This window comes from Oenanthe melanoleuca, chromosome 1, assembly GCF_029582105.1.
Source record: "Oenanthe melanoleuca isolate GR-GAL-2019-014 chromosome 1, OMel1.0, whole genome shotgun sequence".
NCBI classification, from domain to species: Eukaryota; Metazoa; Chordata; class Aves; order Passeriformes; family Muscicapidae; genus Oenanthe; species Oenanthe melanoleuca.
The window spans coordinates 35911252-35938802 of NC_079333.1; the positions used below are offsets into that span (position 1 = coordinate 35911252).

General features: G+C 39.9%; 1 protein-coding gene across 1 annotated transcript in view; it reads left to right on the plus strand.

Annotated features, from left to right (window-relative positions):
* Positions 1 to 27551, plus strand: part of FAT3 (FAT atypical cadherin 3) — a 323797-nt gene that overhangs the window by 235285 nt on the left and 60961 nt on the right. Inside the window, exons 8-13 of the mRNA XM_056496985.1 lie at positions 1212 to 1487; positions 3033 to 3243; positions 6907 to 10980; positions 18475 to 18671; positions 19751 to 19904; positions 20725 to 20958. Of these exons, the coding sequence (XP_056352960.1) occupies positions 1212 to 1487; positions 3033 to 3243; positions 6907 to 10980; positions 18475 to 18671; positions 19751 to 19904; positions 20725 to 20958 (5146 nt within the window). The remainder of the gene's footprint in view (positions 1 to 1211; positions 1488 to 3032; positions 3244 to 6906; positions 10981 to 18474; positions 18672 to 19750; positions 19905 to 20724; positions 20959 to 27551) is intronic.

The following is a 27551-nucleotide window of genomic DNA, read 5'->3' on the forward strand; positions in this document are numbered from 1 at the left end:
GTAAAATTAGATGTGTGCTTTCACAGGCATATTCTGGAAAAATACTTTTTGTTTCTAGCACTGAAAAGGAGTCAACTCTTCAGATTTCAGCTTTCAGTATTACACAGTTTGTCAGGGGTTTTGCTGCCACGCCGCCCACAGCCATCACTGGCATACAAAGTCTGGAAAGCACATTTTCCCCAGGGAGTAGCTTCTCCAATGGCAAAACCCACAAAGTGTCATCAGAGACACACATGCATAACATACCTTGTGAAAGGCAAAGCTTGGAAAACAGTGATTCTTACTATTTATCTGAGTCAGTTTGTGACATATTGAAATGGGTGCAGTAGACAGCAAGAGCAGCACCCTGGCCTGTTCTCCCCCTCTCCAAGATTACTTAAGGAACAATATTGAAGTTTTAAAAACAGGTTTGAGGCAAAGAGCACAGCGTTCATTCACATTTTTAGTGTTCTACCATTCATATACTGCAACAGAAAGGAGGCAAACAGGTGTTGGAGGGGAAAGTGAATTAGCTGGCAATAAAGAGAGCCATCACTGGCAAAGGAAGGGCAAAGATATAACCAAAAAAATAATTCTTCTGTGCCACCAGTGCCTTGAGATCAGCTGTCCTTGGTGGTACATATTGATCTGTGTGGGGTGTGTTTGTGTGGTAGTGTGGCTGTGTCTCCTGTGCCCACCTCAAGTGGTTTAAGAGCAACTTGAAGGCTCCACTGCTGCCACAATTTGGCATTGCCAGTAAGACCCAATGATATATACTGGGCAGAAAACACAGGATTCAGCTGAATAGTGATTGTATAAAAAGCAGATTTAAGCAACATGAAAAGGATTATTTTATAGCCTTATTAATAGTAAAGGGGAAAGGAAATTACATAATAGTTCTAGAAGTCTCATGTAACCAAGGTAATTACAAGGGAGGACTAAACCTTTCCTTATGACCATTGTAGAAATATTTTCCAGTCTATAGATACTGAAAATATGGGCTTCTTTATCAGGCTCTGAGTAGGTCTTACAGTTTACTTCCAAAGTCAAATCCTTTCAATTTCTTTTGATTTGAAAAGTAAGCATTTAATATTATATAATGTTTCTCAGTCCTACCATGCAGCAGCATAACATCTACAGCCATTCAAAGTAAATTGCATTTCTCTAGGTGCTTATTCAGTAGTCTGACTAGACTTCAATAACTTTGAATTTATTTTCTTTATTAACTGTAGGTTCTTATCAAAGTGTTGGATAACAATGATAATGGCCCGGAATTCTCTCAGCCAAGTTACGATGTCACCATTTCAGAGGACATCCTCCCTGATACTGAAATTCTGCAGATTGAAGCTATAGACAGAGATGAAAAGCATAAGCTGAGCTACACTATTCACAGCAGCATTGACACAATCAGCATGAGAAAATTCAGGATTGATCCCAACACCGGGGTTCTCTACACAGCTGAGAGATTAGACCACGAAGCTCAAGATAAGCACATCCTCAATGTCATGGTAAGAATGCAATATTCCTTTGGGTCTGGCCAAAGTCATGGCTGCTTCAGGTACATGCATAGAGTAGCCTTCACTTGAGCAAAGGACTTAGTGCAATAAGGAGCCACCAGTGTAGTCTTATCTGCCCTGCCATGTATTTATTTCACAGTTTTTATTTCAGCTTTTTGGGAAACTTTATTGTGAATTCATTGTATGGAATGTGATACGATTCTCTATCTCAAGGGAGAGCAAGCAGGAAATTATTTAATCTCTTGGCATCTGGACCTCTCCCTCAAGGTAATTTTCAGAGTTTCTGAAGTGAGGCTGAAAGTTATTTGAGAAGTTATTCACAGGGAGATAACTGCTTTCTTGCCATGGAGAGTGCTACAGCCTTTCTGAATACAAGTCTCATTTATAGCTTACTTTTATGGACTTATTTCAGTACATAAACTGTTGATATGCAAAATAGCTTAATTTTATCTACATTTCCAAATCTTTGGGTATGCAGAAAAAGTTAATTACCAATTTTTTCTTGATGTGCCTAGACTACTCAACATAAATCTGTCTGTTTGGAGTGGTGATTGGACATATCATAGACATAATTATTTTGTTTTAAAAAAAAAAAAAAAACAAAAAAAACACAAAACAAAAACAAAACCTATTAGTTTAAACATTCTAATCCATTATTTTCTTTAACCACCTAAGACTTCTGCAGCAGAGGCCTTCTAAGGAACTGCTCATGGTGTGTTAGGTACAGGGGCAGCTTTGGCAGGGCATTGTAGGAAGCAGAAGGCTGCTGTGAGATGCAGCAAGGAACTGAGTGTGTTCTCTGCTCACAGAGTAAAATGTTGCAGGTCCTTTGGCAGGCAGACTAAGAAATAGCTGTACACTGAATCACAGAAGCACATGGCCAGGAGAGGTAAATCCCTGCTTCTTGGTTTTGAGAGAATAGATCTTTTCCCCTGTTTAAGAAGAACCAAAATTTTGGGGAGATAGTGGTGGCAGGATTATCAGTGAAGCAGTGCTGAGGTATTTTGGATGTGGTTGAGACAGGTGTGGTAGCTTACACCTCTGCTGGCACTTACCAGCACTTCATAAAGTGATTCTGCTCTGTTTACTTTTGGTATGATCACCTATGTATATAATCATTGGAAGCTACAAGCACTAGACTGACTTGCCTATATGCTGTAAAGAAGGCAATGGCAAGATAAAGGCCATAATGACCATTCAGCAAGTATTCAAAGAAAAGGAATTTCTTACAAACCTCAACCAATATTTAAGATCTCATGTGGTTTCCACTTCAGAAATTCATGTCATGATGGCTGGTTGCAATGCATTTTTTCAGAAGTGAAAAATAAGAGTTGCTAAGCTCTTTCCTGTTTCTTTGATTTTTAGTATCTGGCATCCTGTGTATGAATGTATTTCAGACTGTTCTTTGGGACAAATGGATTTTTTCAGTACTTTGTATTAAATAGAACTGAAAGTAGTATTCACACTGAGATGAGTAATACTTGAGAAGTTTTACTAGATGGCTGTCAAATTGTGTGTTATGCACTTGTTCTATAGGTCCGAGATCAAGAATTCCCTTATAGAAGAAACCTGGCCAGAGTCATCATAGATGTGGAAGACTCCAATGACCACAGTCCCTACTTCACCAGCCCATTGTATGAAGCCTCAGTGTTTGAATCAGCAGCAGTTGGATCAGCAGTCTTGCAGGTCACGGCTCTGGACAAGGACAAAGGAGAAAATGCAGAGCTTATCTACACTATTGAAGCAGGTTAGGACAGAGGCCAAAAATGAAATATCATGGATCATGCCAGACACAGAACAGTGATGTGATGGTGATCTGTCTTGACACACAATTCAGCTTCTTTGGTCTGCTTTCTTCTGTGCAGATGGGCAAAGGAGACACCTTGATGTTGTTTTGTTGCCTTTTTTAAATTTTATTTTGAAGCTACTATACCCAAAACCTGTCAAAACAAACTCATTCTGGAGCAGGTTGCTCAAGAGAGGTTATGAAGTTCTCCATCTCTGGAGATGTTCAGAACCCCACAGGATCCTGTTCAACCTGTTGTAGATTAACTTTCTTTAGCAGGAAAGTTGGACCAGATGCTCTCCAGTGGTCCCTTTCCAGCCCAGCAATTCTATTATTCTGTGACTTCATTCATTTTCACCAGATGGCTACAGAGCCTGTTACCTCTAAGTCATTGGGTCAAAGCCATCACAGAAGAAAGATAGTTATTCAAAACTGCAGCCAGTGACTTGTTTTCAGGGTTCTGGTTTCAGACTAGTGTACAGTGGATCCTCCATAAAAAAATGCCACAGCAGCTGGTATGTCCTGCTATATTTGCCAGTATTCAGACCAGAGGAGCTCAGACTAAGAAGAGGGCTATGCTAAAACTTCTGCCACAGCATTTTAATGGCACAAGGTCTCTTGAAACTAAGAGAGGACATGATGATACCAGATGAAAATTGCTTTTGCTGTTTAATTCTGGATATTTGCATTCAGCACATAATCTTTACCAGCAAAAGCATTCTTCTACTGGTGCAGCACAGTAGTAAAACATTTGCATTATCTCTCACACACATGCAAGTCAGTGTAAATTTCTCTGGGTCACATGAATCTGAAGTTAAGAATTAACTTTGAGATAAACCACTGACAGATGTGTAAGAGGGGGAGGGGGGGTGCCTGGAAAAAGAGAGAAAAAATTAGAAATTATAATTTTGTAATGTTTCATTTCTACTTTGGGGGTTTTATTCATAATATGAATCTTTCCACTGTAATACTAGCAAAACTTGAAACTTGTATTGCCATAAAAAGAAGTCACAGGTATTTCAGAGTGTACCCATATTAGGCAGATCACAAGCCTTTCCCAGAATTAGGCTCTGATCCTACTGGATCATTATTTATCCCTGTATTATTATAAAGATCTGTTACTAGCTAGGATGGCTTATGTCAATTAGGAACAGGCTAAATGACAAATAACTAATGAAACTAGAATATTTACACCATCTCATGCTTCATATAATTCAAGCTCACACCTTATATCAAGATAATATAACCTGAAGTTTAGAGAAGACTCAAGGAATATTTTTTCTGTCATTATCTTGTATGCTCTGTGGAAGGAGATTACCTTCAGCAAACCAGGTGAAGTCTTTTGCAGCTGAAAGTGTTGAACTTAGAATGAGGAAGATGTTAGCACTCCAAACCAAATATTTCCTTTATGCACTGTGTTTGGTCTTAGCAGTTATTTCTCAGTACCCTCAAGGGGCCTTTAACTTAATTTAAGGGCAATCCTATACGTGCCCAGACAGGACAACAGTGTGCCTTGTGGAATAAATTCTAAGCCAGCTAGGTCAGGTTCCTGGGGCAATGTTTTTCAAGACTATTCCCAGGTTTTTCTTGACACCTTATTACTGTTACGGGTTCCCAGTCCTCTAGAGGTGCCACCACAATGTAAAGTGCATCCTGACATCTAAGGAGTATAGTTCCCATTACACTGGTAATAGAATCATACATGATGCAAGCAGGAAAATATTATTCTTAGAAAAGATGCTTTAGCTATTAGATGATTTCTAGAGACTCTCTTTTTCATTGCAGCCTATTTCTGTTTCATCATTAGCTCTCTCTGCGATGTCAAATCTCCAGCTTCCATTTACTGTAAGGCTCACACTCCTCCAGTTTCATTATCCACAGATGTCCCAATCTCAGATGCATGAAAATTCAGTATTCTGCTGCTGTAGTTTCTGTGATCCATAAAATGTGCAGTTGAGCATATTGATTTTAACTGCAGAATTCAGATTGTACACAGCCCTTTGATTCAGGGGAATTACGCACCTCATCTTACATTGCTTTGAAGAGAGCAATTGGTAAAGAAAGTAGATTTTGTGTAGTTTCATAAGAAATTCCTAAAGGAGAAGACCCAGCTCTGGCCTTGCAGGAGGCAGTCAGTGGCTCAAAATTATTTGTATTAGTAAGTACTGACAAAATAACAGCAGCAGCATTTGTAGTGTCTGTAAATGTGACAGATAGCATAAATTTTTATGAGAATTTGTAGCTCACCTCCTGGGTGAATAGCACAATTTTTGGTTTAGCTGGTAGAGTAAACTTTACTGATCTGAAAGGGAGGATATAAATAGAAAGCCACTATCAGTATTGAGCTACACAGAGTAGTATGTAGCTTAAATTAGCCTCCAGAATTTACAACAGATAGTGAATCATATCTTAAGAATAGTTCACATTACCTCACTTCATTTAGGATTCCATGTATTTGGCGTTCCAGCTACAACTTACACATTTATTGCTCTGTGCACAGAACCTGTAACTAACAGTATTAAAAAAAACCCTCTTGTGTATCACCTGAGATATATTTCTCTCCCAGCCTTGGATGGATGCTTGACTGTAGATTGGAAACAGTACTAGATTTTAAGATGTGAATTACAATAGAGGGAACGTGGTATAGTGATTGAAATCACTGTAACTCAGTATATGCTATTTGCATTTAGAATCAAATTCAGAAAAAGAGTCTGTGTGTTTACACATGCCATATATATATATACAGTGTCCTATACTTCAAGTAAGCACTCAGTAAAACAGCAAAATAAGGATTACCAATTAAAGGTGATCTCTAATTACAAGATAAGAATACATACAAAAGTTTTGAATCTGTCTTGCTGATGAAGAGATTGCTAAAAGACCAGAATGAAATAAAGGCCCCCAAAAAGTTCTCTGATCCAGACTTACTGTTTTCACCTTTATGCAGTCAATGATATCCGTGCTTTCATGTTGTAACAGGCATTTCATGACATTTTCTGCTAAATCTCATTCATCTGCATTCATCCTCCTCAGAGATCATATGATAAACCTTTGTGCCACAAGACACTTGAATCTCTTTTCTATGCTATTTGCTCTGTTTTATTTTTTCTAAATGCCACTTTAACCTTTTTATATTCAGTTCTTTGAGTCTTGAACTACTGTAATCTCCTGTATAGTTTCTTAATATCCCATTCAATTAGGAGCCTGAGTTGTTATCCATTAGTCATGTAATTGGCTTGTTAGCCTCTGATCTCATTTCTTTGCCTTAGGTGTACATGTATTTGACTAATTTCTGTAATTTAGGGATGCTTTTCTGTACTTCAGTAGGAGTAATGTGCATGCAGTTCTTGCTCAGATTGTTGGTACTGAGAATCAAGACAGAGGTGGCAACACCTGAGTTTCTGATGCTTTGAATACCTGTACCATATACTGAGCTCTCTAATTAGCAGAAAGAAAGGCTGGAAGGGCCTTTAGAACTCTTCTATGTTGGGGTTTTTTGGTTGGGTTTTTTTTTTTTTTTTTTGAGTAACTGCCTTTAAAAAAGAAGCTTGTTGCTCCTAGTCTAAGTTATCATCAGGTGAGTCATATTTCATTTCTAATCTCATTCCAATGTTTTTGTTTTAGGAAACACGGGAAACACATTCAAGATTGAACCAGTTTTAGGCATCATTACATTACTCAAGGAGCCAGACTTAACCACAATGGGACAGTTTGTCTTGTCAGTCAAAGTGACTGATCAAGGTTCTCCAGCGCTGTCTGCAACAGCAATTGTGCGGATCTCTGTGACCATGGCAGATAACTCCCACCCTAAGTTCACTCTAAAAGAATACCAAGCAGAGGTTAATGAAAATGTGGATATTGGTACTTCTGTCATTTCTCTCTCTGCAATCAGTCAGTCCACGTTAGTTTATGAGGTCAAAGATGGCAATGTTGATGGAGTCTTCACCATAAACCCATATTCTGGAGTGATCACCAGTCAAAAGGCCCTTGATTATGAGCGTGCTTCCTCCTATCAGCTCATCGTACAGGCAACAAATATGGCAGGCATGGCCTCAAATGCCACTGTGAACATTCAGGTTGTTGATGAAAATGATAACCCACCAGTTTTTCTCTTCTCTCAGTACTCGGGCAGCATAAGCGAAGCTGCTCCTGTGAACAGCGTGGTCCGGAGTGCAAGCAACAGCCCCCTCGTGATCCGTGCCACCGATGCTGACAGCAACCAGAACGCTTTGCTTGTCTACCAGATTGTTGAATCAACTGCAAAAAAGTATTTCACCGTAGATTCCAGCACAGGTGCAATCAGAACAATTGCAAATTTAGATCATGAAACCATAGCCCACTTCCATTTCCATGTTCATGTTAGAGACAGTGGGAATCCCCAGCTTACAGCAGAGAGCCCAGTTGAAGTGACCATTGAGGTAACTGATGTCAATGACAACCCACCAGTCTTCAGTCAGGCCGTATTTGAGACAGTCTTGCTCCTGCCCACATATATTGGTGTTGAGGTTCTCAAAGTCAAAGCTTCAGACCCAGATTCAGAGATCCCTCCAGAACTAACATTTAGTATAATTGAAGGCAGTATGGATCATTTTTTAATTGACTCAAGCACAGGGGTACTCACCATTAAAAACAACAGTCTCTCCAGGGACCATTATATGCTAATAGTAAGAGTATCTGATGGGAAATTTTATAGCACTGCTATGGTGACAATAATGGTAAAAGAAGCTATGGATAGTGGACTCCATTTCACACAAAATTTTTATTCCACTTCTATCTCAGAAAACAGCACCAATATCACAAAGATCGCTGTAGTGAATGCTGTTGGCAACCGCCTCAACGAGCCTTTGAAATACAGCATATTAAACCCAGGGAACAAATTTAAAATCAAATCCACCTCAGGAGTCATTCAGACCACTGGCATCCCCTTTGACCGAGAGGAACAGGAGCTGTATGAGTTGGTGGTGGAAGCAAGCCGTGAGCTAGACCACCTCCGTGTCGCTCGAGTCGTGGTGAGAGTTTACATTGAGGACATAAATGACAATGCCCCCGTGTTTGTAGGGCTTCCATACTACGCTGCTGTGCAGGTGGATGCTGAGCCTGGTACCCTGATATATCGGGTGACAGCTATAGATAAAGACAAGGGTGACAATGGCGAGGTGTCATACCTGCTGAAGGAAGACTATGGACATTTTGAAATTGATAGAGAATCTGGTAGCGTCACTTTGAAAGAAGCCTTCAATTCCGATTTGTCTAATATAGAGTACTTGGTTGTCATTCTTGCCAAAGATGGTGGTAACCCGTCGTTGTCTGCGTTGGTAGAGCTCCCCATTACTATTGTTAACAAAGCAATGCCTGTCTTCGACAAGCCCTTCTATACAGCTTCTGTCAATGAGGATGTAGAAATGCACATGCCAATTTTAAGCATTAATGCAACCAGTCCAGAAGGCCAGGGTATCATTTATATCATTGTTGATGGAGATCCCTACAACCAGTTCAATATCGACTTTGATACTGGAGTTCTGAGTGTCATCAGCCCGCTGGACTATGAAATAAATTCTCTTTTCAAGCTGACAGTGCGAGCCAGCGATGCTCTCACTGGCGCTCGTGCTGAGGTGACTGTGGACTTGATTGTTAATGATGTTAATGATAACCCTCCAGTTTTTGATCAGTCAGCTTATAATGCTACTCTGTCCGAAGCTTCTTTGATTGGGACACCTGTACTGCAGGTTGTTGCTACTGATGCTGACTCTGACCATAACAAGATTGTACAGTATCAGATAGTCCAGGACACCTTTAACAGCACCGACTATTTCCATATAGACAGCAGCAGTGGCCTGATTCTGACAGCCCGGATGCTGGATCATGAACTCATACAGCAGTGCAGCTTGAAAGTCAGAGCAACTGATAATGGGTTCCCACCTCTGAGCAGTGAGGTTCTCGTCAGCATCTCAGTAACAGATATGAATGACAACCCTCCAGTTTTTAACCAGTTAATATATGAATCGTATGTGAGCGAACTGGCACCTCGGGGTCATTTTGTGACTTGTGTCCAAGCTTCTGATGCCGACAGCTCTGATTTTGACAGACTGGAGTACAGCATCCTGTCAGGGAATGATCGGACCAGTTTCATCATGGACAGCAGGAGCGGTGTGATCACCCTTTCCAACCATCGCAAGCAGAGGATGGAGCCCATGTACAGCCTGAACGTCTCCGTGTCAGACGGGCTGTTCACCAGCACGGCTCAGGTGCACATTCACATCCTCGGGGCCAACCTCTACAGCCCTGTGTTTTCACAGAGCATTTATGTTGCAGAGGTGAGAGAAAACGCTGCTCCTGGAACGAAGGTGATCCATGTCAAGGCAACAGACGGGGATTCAGGTGTATATGGCCAGATCAGCTACTCCATAATAAATGACTTTGCCAAGGACCGATTTTTGATTGATGCAAATGGGCAGATTCTGACAACTGAGAGGTTAGACCGTGAGAACCCGCTGGAAAGTGATATTGATATATTCTTGAGAGCCCTTGATGGAGGTGGCAGGTCTACGTTTTGCACTGTGAGAGTGATAGTGGTGGATGAGAATGACAATGCTCCCGTATTTATGACGGTGGAATACAGAGCAAGTGTCAAATCAGATGTTGGGAAAGGCTACTTGGTGACCCAAGTGCAAGCAGTAGATCCAGATGATGGAGCCAATTCCAGAATTACCTATTCTCTGTATAGTGAAGCCTCTCTTTCAGTAGCTGATCTGCTTGAAATAGATCCAGATAATGGATGGATGGTCACTAAGGGTAGCTTTAGCCATCCAAAAAACACTGTTCTGTCATTCTTTGTCAAAGCAGTTGATGGTGGCATTCCTGTAAAGCATTCCCTCATTCCTGTCTACATCCATGTTTTACCACCAGAAACCATTTTGCCTTCTTTTTCTCAACCCCAGTATTCTTTCACTGTGGCAGAAGACACCCTCATAGGCAGTACTATTGACATTCTGCACGTTTTGCCCAATCAGGGTGCTTTGTATAGCACAGTTAATGGTGAGCTACCCGAAAACAACAAAGACGGGGTTTTCATCATAGAGAAAGACACAGGGCTCATAAAATTGGATAAGAGACTTGACCACGAAATAAATCCCACGTTTCACTTCAAAGTTGCAGCCACAATTCAGTTAGACAAAGTAGACGTCGTGCTGACGGTGGATGTGGAGGTGAAGGTGTTGGATGTAAATGACAACAAGCCTGTGTTTGAAACAGCTAGCTATGATGCTGTAATAATGGAAGGGATGCCTATAGGAACAAAACTTATGCAAGTCAAAGCGGTAGATGCAGACTCGAGTGCGAATGGGCAGGTCACGTACACGCTTGCGGTGGAATCGGAGCTGCAGAAGATCACAGAAGCATTCACCATTGATAGCAACAGTGGCTGGATCAGTACACTGAAGGACCTGGACCATGAGAAGGATTCTGCTTTCACCTTTGCAGTGGTGGCCTCAGATCTGGGGGAAGCTTTGTCCTTGTCCTCAACCACCTTGGTCTCAGTTACGGTGACAGATATAAACGACAACGCCCCCGTCTTTGAGCACGAGGTGTACAGAGGGTCAGTGAAGGAGAGTGACCCCCCAGGGGAAGTTGTGGCTGTTCTTAGCACCTGGGATGAAGACACATCTGATGTCAATCGGCAGGTTAGCTACCATATTACAGGTGAGAAACAGCTTGCATGCTTTCTATGCTTCCTTGCCATACCTGCCTTACTGAAGACCTGTGCATGTGTCCAGTGCTGGGTGAATGTTTAGCCAGGCTTCAGCTAAATTATCACTGGGATTGAGTCAATTACATTCTTTTTTTCTTTCTTTTTGTTTTTGACAGAATTTGCAGCAAAGCTGAAAATAGGGAATGTGTGTGTATGTGTGTGTGTCTTTGTGTCTGTGTTACTCTCTCAATTTTCCAAGATTAATGCTTCCTGATTTGCTGCAGTGCAATGTAGTGTAGCCATCAACCCATCATAATTGATATGTCAGCTTGAAAACCCATCATGACTTAATGTTTCAAACAAGGGAAAAGGAAAATTTTCTTCTTACAGAGAAAATCATTATACTTACAAGCATTTAAACTTTTTTTGAAATAACATTTTTCTTTTTGAGATGGGAAAGTAGATGCCAGAGCTGTTTTGAAATACCACTATTTGGAATGTGGAGTGGTGGGGGGGCACAAATGAATTTTACATTGTGGAGTGAGGGGATGCTATTTCTTATCAGCACAGATTTCTGGCTAGGGAAGGAGTAATATACTTAGAAGCACTGGTTAGCTGCCATGCATTGTTATATACAGCATAAGGAAATTTTGATTACATTACTAATACATTTTTCAAAGCATGGTAATGTTGCTCTTTCCTATTGTGTAATATTTATTATCATTCTTTTATCCTAGATTCAGCCTGGCTTTTGTGCAAATATGTTATGAGTGATGGGTGCTGCAGTTATTTTTCTCCTTCCATCATGCATTGTCCAATAGATTTTGTTGGGGAACAACTTTTTCACTCCCCCCAGCCTTAGCAATTCAAGAGCTAGTATTAACTACCTAGCAATAACCAAGTTATTGGGAAAATGCACAAATTTCTCACTGGATGAGATTCAGCATACATAAGACTGCATGTAGGAAGCAGGCTGTGGGCAGAAATTACTTAACTAATGGGAAAATAGTTTGTGTATTCTGCTCTGGAGGATAAGGCTCTTACCCCTTTGTTAGCTATCAAAATGAAGGTGGCCATGGGATGGGGTGTAGGCAGAGGTGTGGCATCCAGTTAGCCACAGACTGCCTGTGTTCCACATCACAGGTAGCATCATTCTCAAAGCAACCAGAAATTCGTTGATTAATTGTAGCTTGAAATTTTGGATTCACTTTAAAGGTTTGCAAAGACTGTGTGTTTATAGTGTAATGTGCTGTAGGATATTAGAAGTAGGGGCAAAAGCAGTCCTGTGTATAAATGTCAGGATTTAGGGGCTCTAGACAAGGTGCATTAGCTGCTGGTGGTCCAGCTCCCACATATGTAAAAGCAAATAATTAGTGCCTCATACTAGAGATTTTGGGGTATTTGAAGGAGTTTGGGGATCACAGTGTGTGGAATGAAAACCCTTAGGTTTTTAACAAAGGTATGTTAGTGCACTGTGGTCATTGGCTTTGTTGTGAAGTCTGGCAGTCATCTCTTACAATGAATTACGCCTTTAGTTACACAGTGTTTTTTCTTCACAGACCTGTGTTAATTTAGCAAAAACTGGACTTTTTAATAACAACTGTCAGATGTGACTCAAAAATTATAGATTTCTGTACCTTAGTTTCTGTCACAGTTCAAAATATGACAGATATTTTGCTTTTCTGTTAGCTCTGAAAACATTAGATGTCAAAACCCAAAACTTTCTTACTGTACAATTACTAAACCACATGGGTTCAGAAATTCCACTTGTTTTGAATTTAATCATTTGAGCAATGCACAAGGAGAAATTAGGTTCTTTTGATTAAAATGTCAGAACATATTAAAATATAGTTTCACTCTCAAAATGGTCTATTCACACTTTACCTCAAGTTGATCTCAGGAAGTGCACTAGAGTATTTCATGGAATCAGATTATCTAGATGATTATTTAAAAGCTGTGGCTTTCTGGAGGCATTCTGATTCATAGAAACTTTTGTGAATACAGTAAATTCTGATTAAAAATGGTACATTAACAAAAAGGAAGAAGAAAACAAATTATGAGACTCATGTGGATCCACTAAAAACAGCTTTGTGAAAATGCGTCTGGAGAAAAGTAGCACACAGAAGATAGATAGAAGAAATCATTATTTAGAAAATAAGAGAAATAAACATTCTGTGGCAGCTGTGATCACTGAAGAGTCCTTTGTGCTCTTTTGAGAAATAGAAATCCCATTGCAGTCTTCTGGTCAGTCTTGAAAATTAGTAGATACATTTGGGTAGATAAATAAATATTCTGCTTGGATTCCTTCAGTTTATGATTGTTTTCCATGATTGTGGATGCCATTGTAAAGTCCACATTTGTTTGCATTTGATGGTGAGGGAAAAAATTTTGCACTTACTCTTTGTTATTTGTAGTTCAATAGCAGCTGGAGATGTTCACAAAGCAAAAGCACTCTACATAAATCTTAATAGAAAATCAATAGGAAGTGCAGATGACACAAATGCACTTAGGAAGCAGAGTAGCTTTCTTTTGAAGGCTTATTTAAGGTCATTGCCTATATCATTTGAGGCAGTTTGCCTAAAACCAAGGCTCTTCTGATGTCTAGCCAACCTACACCCAGCCAGATATTACTGAGATTTAAGAGTGTCTAACCATGAAAAGCCACCAGGAGAATGTCAGCTTCCAAGTCATTGGTACAGTAAAAGTGTTTTATTTTCCTCAGTGATGTTAATTAGGCTTCATCAAGCACATAAAGCTGGGGAGTCAATAGTCTTTAAGCTTGGTTCAGCTGAACACAAGGAGGATGGACATTGTGTTTTGGAAGAAAGGTGTTGTACACAGTGGGCTATTTGCTGGGTTGATTGCTCAGTCAGAGCAAAGGTGTGGCTTTTGTTAGTTTTTATTATATGTTTGAGATACTGGAATTCTGGAGAAATAGATGTTTCAGTGTTTGGGAAGGCCTTGTGTTGCCAGATGAAGAACAATTTGTGCAATTTTATGGTAGTAAAGCTAAGAGGATTGGATTTATCATTTCAGAAGCTCAATAAACATGCAACATCTTAAACTGGGAGTGGAGGATAAACCTATTGATTTTGTGTGAAGAAAATGCCTAAAGTTCTAACTGGGAATTGAAAGTACCTAAATAAATGCATAAATGTAAGACAGAAGCTAAATAAGTAAGTTAGTAAATATTCAGTTCCCCCTCCCAGATGGGGACATTGCAATGAAAATTGATACTGTTGGCTTCTAGTTTTCCATTCCCTTTTAGTTGCTATAATGGCCTCTGTGTGTGCTTTAGTAATGATGTGTGTCAGGATTTGTTTATTTTGGATCACTGTGTCTCTGCATTTCATTTGTATCTGGCTGTTTTCTTTCTTTACTTAAACTTGAGCTTGATTTGGCTTTGTACTATTTGCTGACTAGGGAGGGAGGGAGAGCATTATCTAAACTTCAAGTAACAAAAGATAAAAGATACTGCAGATTCTTTTAGCCTCAAAGCCTTTCTAAAAAGTTACTGGGGTGTTTTTTTTGTAGCTAGCACTTCACTGTTGTGACATTCAAAGTAGAACATAAGAAAACTGCCAAAAGATTTTAAAGAATCCATTAATACATGTAGTCAGGAGGCTTCCGTTTAGAAAAGCTACATTATTCAGAGTGAAAAACTAATTAATTAGAATGCCCCTAGGAAACTGAATCTGCTTGCATATATTAGTGAAAAAGTTAATTAATCACTGCAGAACGAGATCTGCATCAAGACATATGTATAAGTAGTAGGAAATGGTTTCCTGGGCCACAGTGTGGATTTTTTTGCCTTGCTTTTTTTAAGAATATTTTCTTGGTGTTGTTTTAGATTTATATCTCATTATTTCTCTTACACTTAGTCCACCTTTGCCTTCCATCAGCGAAGTGTAAAGCCAGTCCAGGGAGCAAAAAAACAAAAAAACAAAAAAAAAACAAAAAAAAAAAAACAAAAAAAACAACAAAAAAAAAAAAATGCTCATAAAAAAGACATGCAGATAAACCTCTATTCCTGCTTATTGCACAGGTTTCTTGATCATTCTGATTGATTCTTTTCTAGTGGAGTAAAGGGAAGGAAAAGAGATCCTAAGGACCATTTTTAATACATATTCCCCAAATTCCTAGGTATGATTTAAAAGCCATTCCATTGGCAACAAAGCAACAGTGATTTTAAAATTGCTCCCAGGTACTGTTACTGCTAACCATAAAAGCCACCAGCTGATTTTAATTAGATTTTACCTTTCCTCTTTTCTTAGCAATGGGATGCCTGTACCTTGAGTGTATCGCTTCCTAGCTGGTCAGGACAGTTAATCATTTTCTTTTACAAAAGAACTAATATGCAGGAAAGCCCTGATTAATATCATGGAGCAAAATAAGAATATTTAAGACTACTTTTCTTAATGGCTGACAACATTAAACTCACTATGACAAGATTAAAGCTGTTTATAAAGGAGAGTTAAGCTTTTTTTATGCTGGCATTGAACTGAGTAGAAGGAATTTAATGTCAATCAGCAGGGGTCTGCCTTCTTTGAAGTCACATTCAGACTCAAGTCAGTGGACAGATTCTCATTTCCTTGGATTGTCTTCAGATCTGGCCAGTAATACACATCAACACCCTGTGTAACCCTCTTTAGCAGAAATGTGTGTTTATATGACACAACAGATTAAACAATGTGTCCTCTGGTGATTATTCCAGACTGTTATAGGAATCAGTGGGAAAACTTGTTGGTTTTGTGATCAAAAAGGATGGTTTTCTATCAACAGAAAATATCTGTATTTGATACATGAATTTAGTGCTCTGTATGATTCAAAAGCCTTTTATAATTACAATGCCTATCTGACTAATTTTCTGGAAATCATATTCATTACAACTTGCTTTTTTTGGCACAGTCACAGCTAGCACAAATGGTGACTCTTAACAAGAAAGATTTGCTCAGACTGACTCAACTAACTTAGTTTTCATATTATATAGAAACCAGTCTATCTTGTCACTGGTGGCTAATGAAGAAGGCATAGATTACAGCCTATGACCTCTTGCCTGCTTTTTGTTGTAGAAAGAAGTTGTGGAATGAACATTAGACTTTTTTTGATTGGTTTTAGCTCAACTTCAAATTCAGACCTCCTCTGTGTGTTATTTTGACAAAAAGATCCCTGAGAACTGACAAAATTGTGACAACAGAAGCAACATCAGAGACACTAATGCCCTGACAACAGAGTCAAGACAAATAAATTCAGCCTTGAATTATTTTTTTTTGTAATACTTATGCAAGCATTCAGTGGAAGTACTACAGGGGAAGGTTTAAGAACCTGGTCTTTCTATTCAGCTTGTACATATCCCATGACACGTGTCAGAACCCTGATTAATTTGTAAGCAAATGTACACTAGCATGTTTGACATTCTTGAACGTATTCCAGCAAAGAATAAGCATTCCCTTAATAGTTTTATACCACTTTTAAACGTGAGCAACATGGAAGGTAGTTCTAAGATTGAATTCCTGCCTGAAGACCATAGGAGAAAGCTTAATATGGTGGGCAAAGAGCTAGTAGTGGGTTAGCTGCAATTATCCTCCAGCCACTGTAGCATCATGGTGCTTTTTAACATGTGCTCACTCAGTTTCTGTGGCACATGAGTTTGCTGTGACTATAGTGCTCTATCCTAAATTATTAAATGTGCAGATACGTTTTTACAGACCAAGCTGGGCACAGAACACTGGGTAGTTGGTTTTACTGGCTTTGGCCAGGGTAGAATTAATTTTCTAAGTAGAATCTGCTATGGAGCTGTGATTTGGATTTGTGATGTCACAGGGATGGTTTAGTTACTGCTGAGCAGAGCTTACACAGAGTCAAGGCCTTTTCTGGTCTTTTCACATCCCACCAGTGAGGAGGGTAGGGGTGCACAAGGATTTGGGAGGAGATACAGCTGGGATATCTGATCCCAACTGACCACAGGGATATTCCACTCCACATGGCAGCATGCTCAGCACATAAAAGCTGAGGGAAGAAGGAGGAAGGGGAGGTGTTTAGAGTTAAAGGCTTTTCTCTTCCCAAGTAACCATCAGGGTGACAGAGCCCTGCTTTCCTGGAGATGGCTGAACACCTGCCATGCATTTTTTTTTCTTTTGCTTGTACACAGAGCTTTTGTTTTACCCATTAAACTGTCATTGTCTCAACCCATGAGTTTTCTTTTACCCTTCAGATTCTCCTCCCATTCCCACTGGGGAGGAAATGAGCAACCAGCTGTATGTGGCTTAGCTGACTAGCAGAGTAAAGTCATAACATTTGTTCAGAAGATTCTGCTGTCTGGTCTGGCAGGAGGTTTGGGTCAGACTCATAGAAAGGTAATTGAAGGTGCTTTCCTTCATGGACTAGGCAGGAGACTGTGCCATTTCAGATAAAAGAGTAAATAACTGTTGGAAACATTAACAACTGTGCTCACCTTAATTACTGCACGTTTCTATATGTGACATCTTCCCTTCCCTTCCCTTCCCTTCCCTTCCCTTCCCTTCCCTTCCCTTCCCTTCCCTTCCCTTCCCTTCCCTTCCCTTCCCTTCCCTTCCCTTCCCTTCCCTTCCCTTCCCTTCCCTTCCCTTCCCTTCCCTTCCCTTCCCTTCCCTTCCCTTCCCTTCCCTTCCCTTCCCTTCCCTTCCCTTCCCTTCCCTTCCCTTCCCTTCCCTTCCCTTCCCTTCCCTTCCCTTCCCCTGCCTTTCCCCTCCTCCTGAGAATAATGTGGACCAAAACTTTGCCTCTCCCAGCCTCTTTTTGTCACCAGGCAATTTAATGATTGGAAGAGCAGCATTGCCAGGTTCAGTGTCAGTGATATGGCGTGGTAAAAACCTCTTCTGCTTTATCTCCTGCTCACCTTTCACTCTTGGATACATTTGATCTATTTGTACTGCTGATTTTCCAACTGTTCCTCAAATGACCTCTTGTTAGGACTGTTTAATACTAATGTGTCTTCCTGTGTCGTGTAAACTTTTTTAAAAACTGGAATTTTAATAAGCACAAGAATGGCACAGCTGTATGATAAAGCTTTCATTAGAGGATTCCTTAACAGAACCCACTTCCAGTCCTTGATTGCATAATCAACAGCTAATGAAATTGTCTTGGTAACAAGAGCTACAGTGTATTACATCCTCTCCCGAGACTAAGTGGAAAGACAATTGTACCAGCCCAAGAGAACTATTGATTGTTCACAGTTTGAATTTGATTACCCTTACAGGGAGCTGAACAAGAGATCATCTTCAGCTCTGCTAAATGGATTTTTTTTTTCCAGTGAAAGTTATCAGTTCACTTTCATACAGGGCATTCAGGGGGTAATAAACACAGGGAGTATAATTTCATTACAGATTTCCTGAGTCTGCAAGTTTGGAAGCACCAAAAGCCATGAAAGAAATGATGGCTGCTTAGTGATGTGTGTCTGTGTTTAAACCAGGCAGCAGCTCTGATGGGACATCACAGCTCAGGGTGTGTTGCTTGTCTTGTTGCAGGAGGGAATCCCAGAGGGAAGTTCGCTCTGGGGCTGGTTCAGAATGAGTGGAAAGTTTATGTCAAAAGGCCTCTGGATCGGGAAGAGCAAGACATTTATTATCTGAACATCACCGCCACAGATGGCCTCTTTGTGACCCAAGCTGCTGTGGAAGTGACTGTCACTGATGTTAATGATAATAATCCAGTTTGTGAACAGGTGAGTTAACAACACCCATGGCCATGGACCACTGTGTTGAGAGCAATTCTTTCCCTACAGGTGTCTCTTGCTGTTTGCAAGTGTTCAGAGTATTCATAGGCAATGCTGACTTTCATCCTTATGGTCTTAATGCAGTGATCTGGAGAGAAGCAGGGTAAAGCAGGTGAAGCCAAAACTGAAGGATAATGATCTCATAAAGCTTGCAAAGGAGTCTTGTGCATAGCCTTAGTTGGCTTTACAACAAATGATGTATTGAGGTGGCATTGGGCAGCTACTCCTCCCCTGCAAAAAATAATGTGCTCTCCCTTCACAACCCATGTGGAAATGTCATCAGTCTAGTTTAACTCCAGCTTTCCTCAAATTTTCAGATAACAGACATCCAGTGCAAATGACAGAAGAATATAACTTGCTGTCCTCTTGTCAGGAATGCATGCAGTGGGGCCTGACCACAGCTTTCAGAGTGCTGGCTGTCTTGTATTCTGTGGAAAGGCAATCCAGGGAACTGATGTTAGTGCAATAGAAAGGTCTGTGTGAAAGAAACCCAGAGTTCCTTAATGGTACTACTTAGAGAAAATTAAAAAAAATTTTTATATATGTGTGTGTGTGTGTATGTGTTGTGCATGCATATACTCCTGTAATTTCCAACGTTACATTATCACTCACTGATGGATTACTGTCATTGCAAAAACCATTCTGCCACTCTGGGGAATCACAATCTGTATTTCCCTCAAAACTGCTGGATGAGGTGATAAAAACAATTGTTTCTGTTAGCACACTCATCAGGATTTTCATTTCATGGGTGTCAATGGAATAAACTGAAGATACAAAATGGTATTGCATTAAGCACCTAAGAAGATTCAAAATAGTATTGCATTGAGCCCTATTCACAGTCATAATTTGGCTTTTTTTCTGTGACACCTCAGAGCTTAACAGTGATTTGAATTTCTAGGAATGTGTTGTGTAAAGGAAAATTGTTTCCTGTATAGAAAGATGTACTACAAACAGTTTTTTAAAAAAGGTAGTTCAAAGACTGTAAAATACTGCTACAGCATAACTTACATGTCTGTTTTTGACTCTAGGTTGCATACACAGCATTGTTTCCTGAGGACATTCCACCAAACAAAGTAATTCTCAAAATCAGCGCTAAAGATGCTGACATCGGCTCCAATGGTGAAATTCGCTATTCTCTGTATGGCTCGGGGAACAACAAATTTTACTTAGATCCAGAAAATGGTAAGAAGACAACCAAATGTTCCTGAATAGCCTTACCCCCTCCTCATCTGGGTACTGTAGAGTTAGGTTACACGTGCCTGTGAGCCAGTTGTTCCAGTTCTGGCAGATGTGGGTGACCTGTGCTGGCAGGAGGGAGAAGGGGGGACACCTTGGTTGGCCAGGCTGGATGTTATAACCAGAACAGTGGATATTGATCCTTTTGTTTCTCTGCAGACTTCAAGTTAAATCAGAGATTTATCATAGGAACCACAGGATATTTTGGGCTGGAAGAGAACTTTGAAGATCATCTTGCCATATGTATCTTCAAATAGATTGTGTTGATCAGAGACCCATCCAGTTAAGGTTTCTAGGGCTACCCATGCCGGGGTTTCACCACCCTAATCATAAAAAATGTCTTCTATATCTAGTCTAAATCTACCCTCTTTAAATTTAAAATGATTACCCTTTGCCATATCACAGCAGGTACTGCTAAAAAGGATGTGTTTCTATGTTAAGGAGTCTGTAAACCTTGACAGTGACAGAAGGACAGACTTGGAAAAACATGGTGGTGTTCATATGGGTAAAACTGCAGGCTGCTGTTAAAGCCACCATGAATGGCTTGTCGTCCCTGCATTTATATTGGAACCTCACTTTTTTGGGTAAAGAGGAAGGGGAAGTGATGCTGCTGTGAGTTTTTAATCTGTTCATTGGAATGTGCAATGTTGGTTTTGTTTTCTCTTTCCTATTTCTGTGAAACACATGGTTTTGAGACACTTAGGCTGTCTAGAATTGAGGGTGTTGCTACAATAATAATGATAGCTGCTGCTTTAAATAATTTCAGGTGAGCTGAAGTCTTTGGCCCCTCTTGACCGAGAGAAAATCCCTGCATACAACTTGGTTGCCCGAGCCACTGATGGTGGTGGCAGGTTTTGCCAATCAGAAATCCATCTTATTTTAGAAGATGTTAATGATAATCCACCAGTGTTTTCATCTGACCACTACACTGCTTGTGTCTATGAGAATACAGCCACTAAAGCTTTGTTAACAAGAGTCCAAGCAACTGATCCTGATGTTGGTAAGTGCATAATGTTGCAAAAAAATAAATAATATGTATGAAAATTTTCTGAGTTGGTGCAGATTCACTTTTCTATTGCTAAATTTCTTCATTTTCTCTTCCTCCTTCTTTATCCTCCCCATTTCTTTCTCTTCTCTTTGTTTACATCAAAATGCTGGTGTCTGATCTTGACATAATGGTGTGACAAATAGAAAAGCATTGCAGCAGCCACAGAAGCATGCAGTCTTCTCTTGATCAGTAGCTCTGTTTAGGGAGAAATGATGGTTGTGGGGCTAAATTGCAACTTTCTTCCTTCAGTAGTCTCACCTCTTTTCTTGAGCCATGATTTTGAATACTCATGCCTCTATTTATGCAAATAATATAGTTACATGCCACAGGGACCTATACCTGATTAATCACAGCTTTTCTTGAGTTTTATACTGCAATAGCTCCCATTTGTTCCAGCTGGTTACTTTAGCATAAAACTATTGTACACTGTGAATGTACATTATAAATGTTCTGGTTATTTAACTGCACATTCTTGAAAGTGTAATAGTTTATTATATGAGGACCTTAGCCTTGAAATGTGGGTTCAATTATAAATATTTAAAGGGGAGTCTTTTTGCATAATAGAGTGGTAAAACCTACTGAATATTAGAAAATTTTTTACATCATTCACTTGAGTTGAAGTAAATAACTTTTTTGGTTTTCTGTTTTTTTCTCCTGTATTTTGGAGGTGTTTTGTAAAACTATGCCCTGAGTAGTTTCATGTAAAAAGCAGATCTTTCATTCAATGAAAAAAATTTTTTTTTTTTTTCTAAGTAGAGTGCATGCTGGAAGTGTCAGTTATTTGTGAGGCTGATAGTTTAGATATACAGGAATTCATAAAGGAGCAGCAAACATTCATTAATGTATCTTTGAAGAGCTGCATTATATGCTATGGTTGAAAACTCACAATTAAAATTGTGATACTGTCCTGCAGTGAGGAACCAATTATTGCTGGTAAACCACTGAACCGTCTGAAGAGACAGTGTTGTTATTTTCCACTGTTGTATTAATTACCATTTTTCTTGTAGGTAAGATGACATTCAAGGAGAGAGGAGACACAATTAGAATAAAAAGTTGTCAAGAAAAGTTCTTGCTAGCAGCAACTTTATATAATAAGATGGTTAACAATGAAAAAAAACAAACCAAACCCCACAAACCATGAGCCAGTTCCTGTGCCTTCCTTCTGAAACTAGAGAAGTTAAAGTGAGGGATGGATGTGATTAATGAGAAGGGGCTATGTGCTTCCTTAATGCTTAGGTCTGAAAATCAAACTATTCAGTGTATCATAAGTAAATTACTAACAAGCCCCTAAAAGTAGATTTTATTCTAATTACTGTTCCGTTAGTCCCTACTAAAATTACTGATTCCCTATTGCTAGATAATGAATGAGTTCAGGTAGTGTAATGTTCCTATGAGAGAAAAAATGTATTATTGATATTCCTGATGGGCTGTGATATTCCTCTAAGGCTTTTTGAAGTATTATCCTGAAAACATCAGTGGAGGCAGTAATCATGGTACAAATGAATTTTAAACATTCAGGAAACATCTTGTGATCAGTCTTAAAATTTGCCTGCTCTGCTTTGGGCTTGAAGGGCTATGTACTGCAAGGACAGGAATATGAATATTGAAGCTATTGAGAGAAAACTTGAGAGAAGTCCCTCAGTGGTCCACAACAATTAAACAGAATCCTGAGAATGTTGTGTTCAGACACTGTTGGATAATTAGGACAATTTCCAGTTAAGAGAAAAATAGTGTTATATCTGTCTTGTGCCTTTGATATTTGTTGAAGTTCCTGATCTCATAATATCCTGTGAAATTATAGAACTGGACAATAATTGCTATTTATTGTATTTCTAATTTGGATACATACTTAGAAACTATCTGTACCAGCTGGACACTCTAAGGAAGAATTGTAATCCTTCACAGTATTCAACAAAAGAAAACAGTTCTAACTGTTTATTAATGCACAAGTTCATTTCCCATAACCTCTACATACAGCTGGGGATCTTAAACTACATGGTCTCCTGAAGAAGAGAGAATATACATAAGTCTATTTGTTAGGATGTTTTAGTAGTTTTAGTTGAAAACAATTCTTTCTCCTGTACTGCTGCAATTGGAAATTTTTAGTATTTCCACAGTAAGGTATTTGCTACTTACCACCAGCAGGTTTGGAAATGTTCAAACTTAGAAATGAAAGCAAAATGCTGGTTCTACATTTTATCAAGAGGTTCACAGAAAGCAGTGAATTTTTCACCTCCCACTGTCTCCAAAGCAAAGTGCCAAATTACTCCATTTTGGTCAAATTAAGGCACAAGAAGAGCTGGAATGAATGCTGAGGTGTAATTACCTGAGCAAACCCAACTGCAGTATCAGCCTGTTTCAAAGGAATTAGGTTCATGCTGGGGCAGCAACTCTGAAGAAACCTACATGGGAATTTGGGGCAAGTATGATGTAAAAAAACTGATAAAGTTCAGAATAAAGGTGGAGCCCAAAGCTGATGCAGGCACATCCTCAGTTCCAGTGCAGCTCCTGTTTTCTGCATGCCGAGTGTTGTGGCCTCGCTCACACAGTACAAGAATGAATGACAGCATCATCTAAGCTCAGCAGTGCTTTAAGCCAGGGTTAAATCCTGCCTCATTTGCAGATGCTGTGCTTTGTGAATGACCTCTGGGCTGAGGCCTGTTTCCAGGATGATTGATGGTGTAGTCTACCAAAGGCAGGAGCACTTACTGTACTAAAAATGAACTGTGCATTATCCGTCCTTCTGCAGGATGGATCCATCTTCCTTCTTCACCACTGGGGCATCAGCCATCCAGACCTGTAGTCAGTTTAGTGGCTTTGCTGACCAATTGATTTTCTACTGGGTTTGTGATGGATATGAGATTCCAATTTTGCTCAAAATGGGAATAGCCTTGTCAGGCAGCTCTGTCTTGCCTGCCACTGCTGCCTTCCAGCCTCTCTCTCCATTAGCCAGTGTTTAAAGATGTGGCAGATCATCCCAGTTCCCTGCACTACCAGCCAGTACAGATGGACTGGGCCATCTTTGAGCCAGCACCTTGTACTGCATGCAGCCAGTGTGCAGGAAAACAGGCATGTAGGTAAAAAATTGGCAGGAGTGGCCTTTATTTGGTTGCAAAGTTCTGCAGTGTGCAGACTTCCCTGCTCTGTGATTAGCTGCCCCTCGCCCCCACAGCCCTTCCCCAGCCCAGGGCTGTGCCAGTGCATCTCAAAGGGGATGTGGTAGCATGCATGCTGCTAGGAGCCATCTGGTATCCATGTTTTGGTTTGGGGAGGAAAATCCAGGAGCTTCCCAGAGTCACTGATGAGACCGATCTGATTCTTCCTTGAATAGCAGGCTTCTTGTCCAGCCACCTTGTCAAGCAGGGACATCTACAGCAGGTTATCTAGGACTCAGTCCTGATGGCTTTTGGCTACCTCCAAGGACAGAGAGTGCTGTCCTCCAAGGACTGAGTGCTGTGCAGCACGAGCACCCTGGAGGTCCTCTGGGGATAACCTGAATTGTGGATACAGACAAAAGTGTAACATCCTCACCATGATCTGTTGTACATTAAAAGAAGTGTAATTTCAGGAAATACCTTCCCATACCTTACAGCAGATTTAATAGCATTGAGTAATGCAACCTAGAAAAACAATAAGCTACCTTATCCAAAGCATTTTCTCATTTTTGCATAGGTTGCCCAGAGTTTCAGATGCCCTTCTGCAGGGCTTGTTGCCTCACAAGCAGAATGGTCTCAGGTTTTTTCACCAGTTCTGGAAAAAAAAAAAAAATCCAGCTAGTTTTGGGGTCAGTAGATTTGAATGATGAGCCTGGATTTCTGTTCTTTGTTCCTAGCATTTGAATATTTAGTACTTGGGTGGATGTGAGAGAAAACACTGGTGTTGAAAGCCTAATTCAGGAAGCCAGAATAAGATTTGAGACTCTCCTACAGATATGTTTATACAGGTTATATGAGTTAATTGTGGTGAATTTGATTGTGTTCTTTAAGGAGTTTTATAGAGTTAAATATTATTTGGACCAGGATTTATGAAAAGGATTCTGTTGGTAGCTGATTAGTGCATTTGTGTTTAATCTGGAGAGTTTAAATCAACCAAGTGTCTAATCAGTCTGATTCTTGGTGTGGGGAGCTAATTATTCACCTTTTCACACAAAGTGGAAGAGCTGCAGCAGAAAAGACTCAGCCCTTCTGGGGGAAGTTGTTTGACCTTCTTAGTAGAAGACATCTGTTTCCTAAACCCAAACTTCAACAAGAATTGATAAGGGAACTGGCAAACTGGGGGAAGGAGTGCTATTTCCTTTCAGTTCTGATGGAAAATTTTATGTTGGATTTCAAAGAAGTTTGTGTAGAAAAAATTACATTTTTCCTGCAAGGTTTGACCTCACTGATTTCGATTTTTTTATAAGGGCTTGCTTTTTCAAGAAAAGCCAAAACCCAAACCCTTACCATGAGTGCTCAAGGGCACCTGCACAGGAAATAATGTCATTACTAGGAAGAATGGTAATATGACTTCTCCTTCAGGTTTCAGCCAGTCCAGTTTAGTATGTACCTACCTCCAGGAGGATGGGGAAGCAAAACATATTTTATTTTCTCTTTCTTCCTGTCCTCTCTTTGAGGACAATGAGAAAAAAAGATGATGAGTCAAAATTAGGAAAAAAAAAAAGAAACTACTAAAACAATAAAAATTAAATACCTGTCAGAAATAGTGACCAAGGAATATAGATAGTTCTCTGAGGTTTATCACTGGTTTTTAGGAAGTGGCATCAGGATGCTGGTGAGCTCAGCATGGAAAAAAATCACTCAGGCTGTTCAGTGGGTCATCACTTTTAATAATTCGTGCGTGCAACTAGAGTACAGACTTGCACCTCGTCAATGGTGGGCTTTACTCTTGAAGGAATTAGGGCAGCTGAGCCAGTTGCAGTTACAGCTGCCTCCCAGCTAGGCTTGGGGAAGTGTAAAGTGCTGCTGGGTGAGGTTGCAGGAGTGTCAGAGAGAAGTGTAAGACAGCCACTGCTTGATTGGAGAGCAGCTCTCTGAATTACATGTAATGGTGAGTAACAAAATAATAGAATTGTTGAAGTAGATACTGATTTTGGCATTTTCTGGCAAAACCAGTACAAAGCAAACCTCTGCTTTGCATATTTGTTAATGCTGGGCATGTCCCTTAAAATGGACCTAGAAACTTCTGGAGCATTCAGGATCTGCAAAAGACGAAAGCAGGGATCGAAACATGAATAAAAAGAATAACAGAGGTAATAGGACAGAAGATTTACTAAAACTCAACAGCTAATAGGTAGTTAACTTTGGGAATGGGGCCAGCTAGATGGCATTTCTGGGTTTTGTCTGAGTTTTTGTAAAATAAATATTACAAGATACTTTACAGAGAATGACTCATTCTCCTTAAAATATACATGGTGCTTCCTATTTCTTCACCCACATCATTGCCTCACAGACTTTTAAAATAGTACCCGGGTTAGGCTCTAATGCAGGATATGAAAGAGACATGAATTATTAATTCCTTTTACTCTAGCAATCCAAAACAGCATTGCATAAGAGGTATAGTTGAAGTAGGGAGGCCAGTCCAGTGTCACTGGAGCTGTTTGCATAAAGAATCCAGGAATCAGCCATGGAAGAAAAAAGCCAAGCCACCAGTCAACCGAAAGACAAAACCAAAACAAACAAACAAAAAGCCAGAAAAAATCAAAGCAAAGCAAAAACAAAACAAAACAAAACAAAACAAAACAAAAAAAAAACAAAAAAAAAAAAAAAAAAAAAAAAAAAAAAGTAAAAAGAAAACACCATCCAACCAAGCAATAAACTAAACAGAACATAAAACAAAAGGCATGAGTAACATTGCTCTGTAGCCTGGTGGGTGATGTGGTTCTGTGCTCTCAGAGCTTATTCAGTGAATAGTAATAGTCCATGAGGATGTACCCTTGTACTCCTTCTTCCTGGAAAGGTGTCCTTACCATTGGACTTTTGTCCAGCCTTCCTTAAGGAGAGTGGAAGGGCAATGCCCCACATTCCCTAGATGTCTGGCCAGTGCTATGGACACTTGCAAGTCCAGTTTCACTCAGTGAACTGTTCTGGAGAAAACCTAGATTTTGCCTTCCTAGTAAAGGCAAAAGCACTAATAGGAATGCAGAGATAAAACACACTGGACCCCTGAAAAATTGCCAAATGAAAAAATAATAGTCAGGCTCTTAGGAGTTTAGACTTGACTTACTGTTAGGAGGTAAATAAACAAGGTATTTGGGGATTTTGAAGACTACCAAAACATTCAGCATGACCCTGTTGAGTCCCTCAGAGGGCCATATTTTAAAAGCTTCAGGAGTGGTCAGGGGAATGCAGTAACCCTCCTTGCATTAAGATAAGGAGATGTGTGTATCAAGATGACTAAAAACTAGTCTGTGTTCAGGAACTGGAAGTAATCAAACCAATCTCATTTCCTTCTGCAACATGTGAGGAGGCCATATTGAAATAAATACTATGGGTGTTACAGCTTAGGTTTAATGAGTTTTCTGGCAATGTACTACACCATGTTTTTAT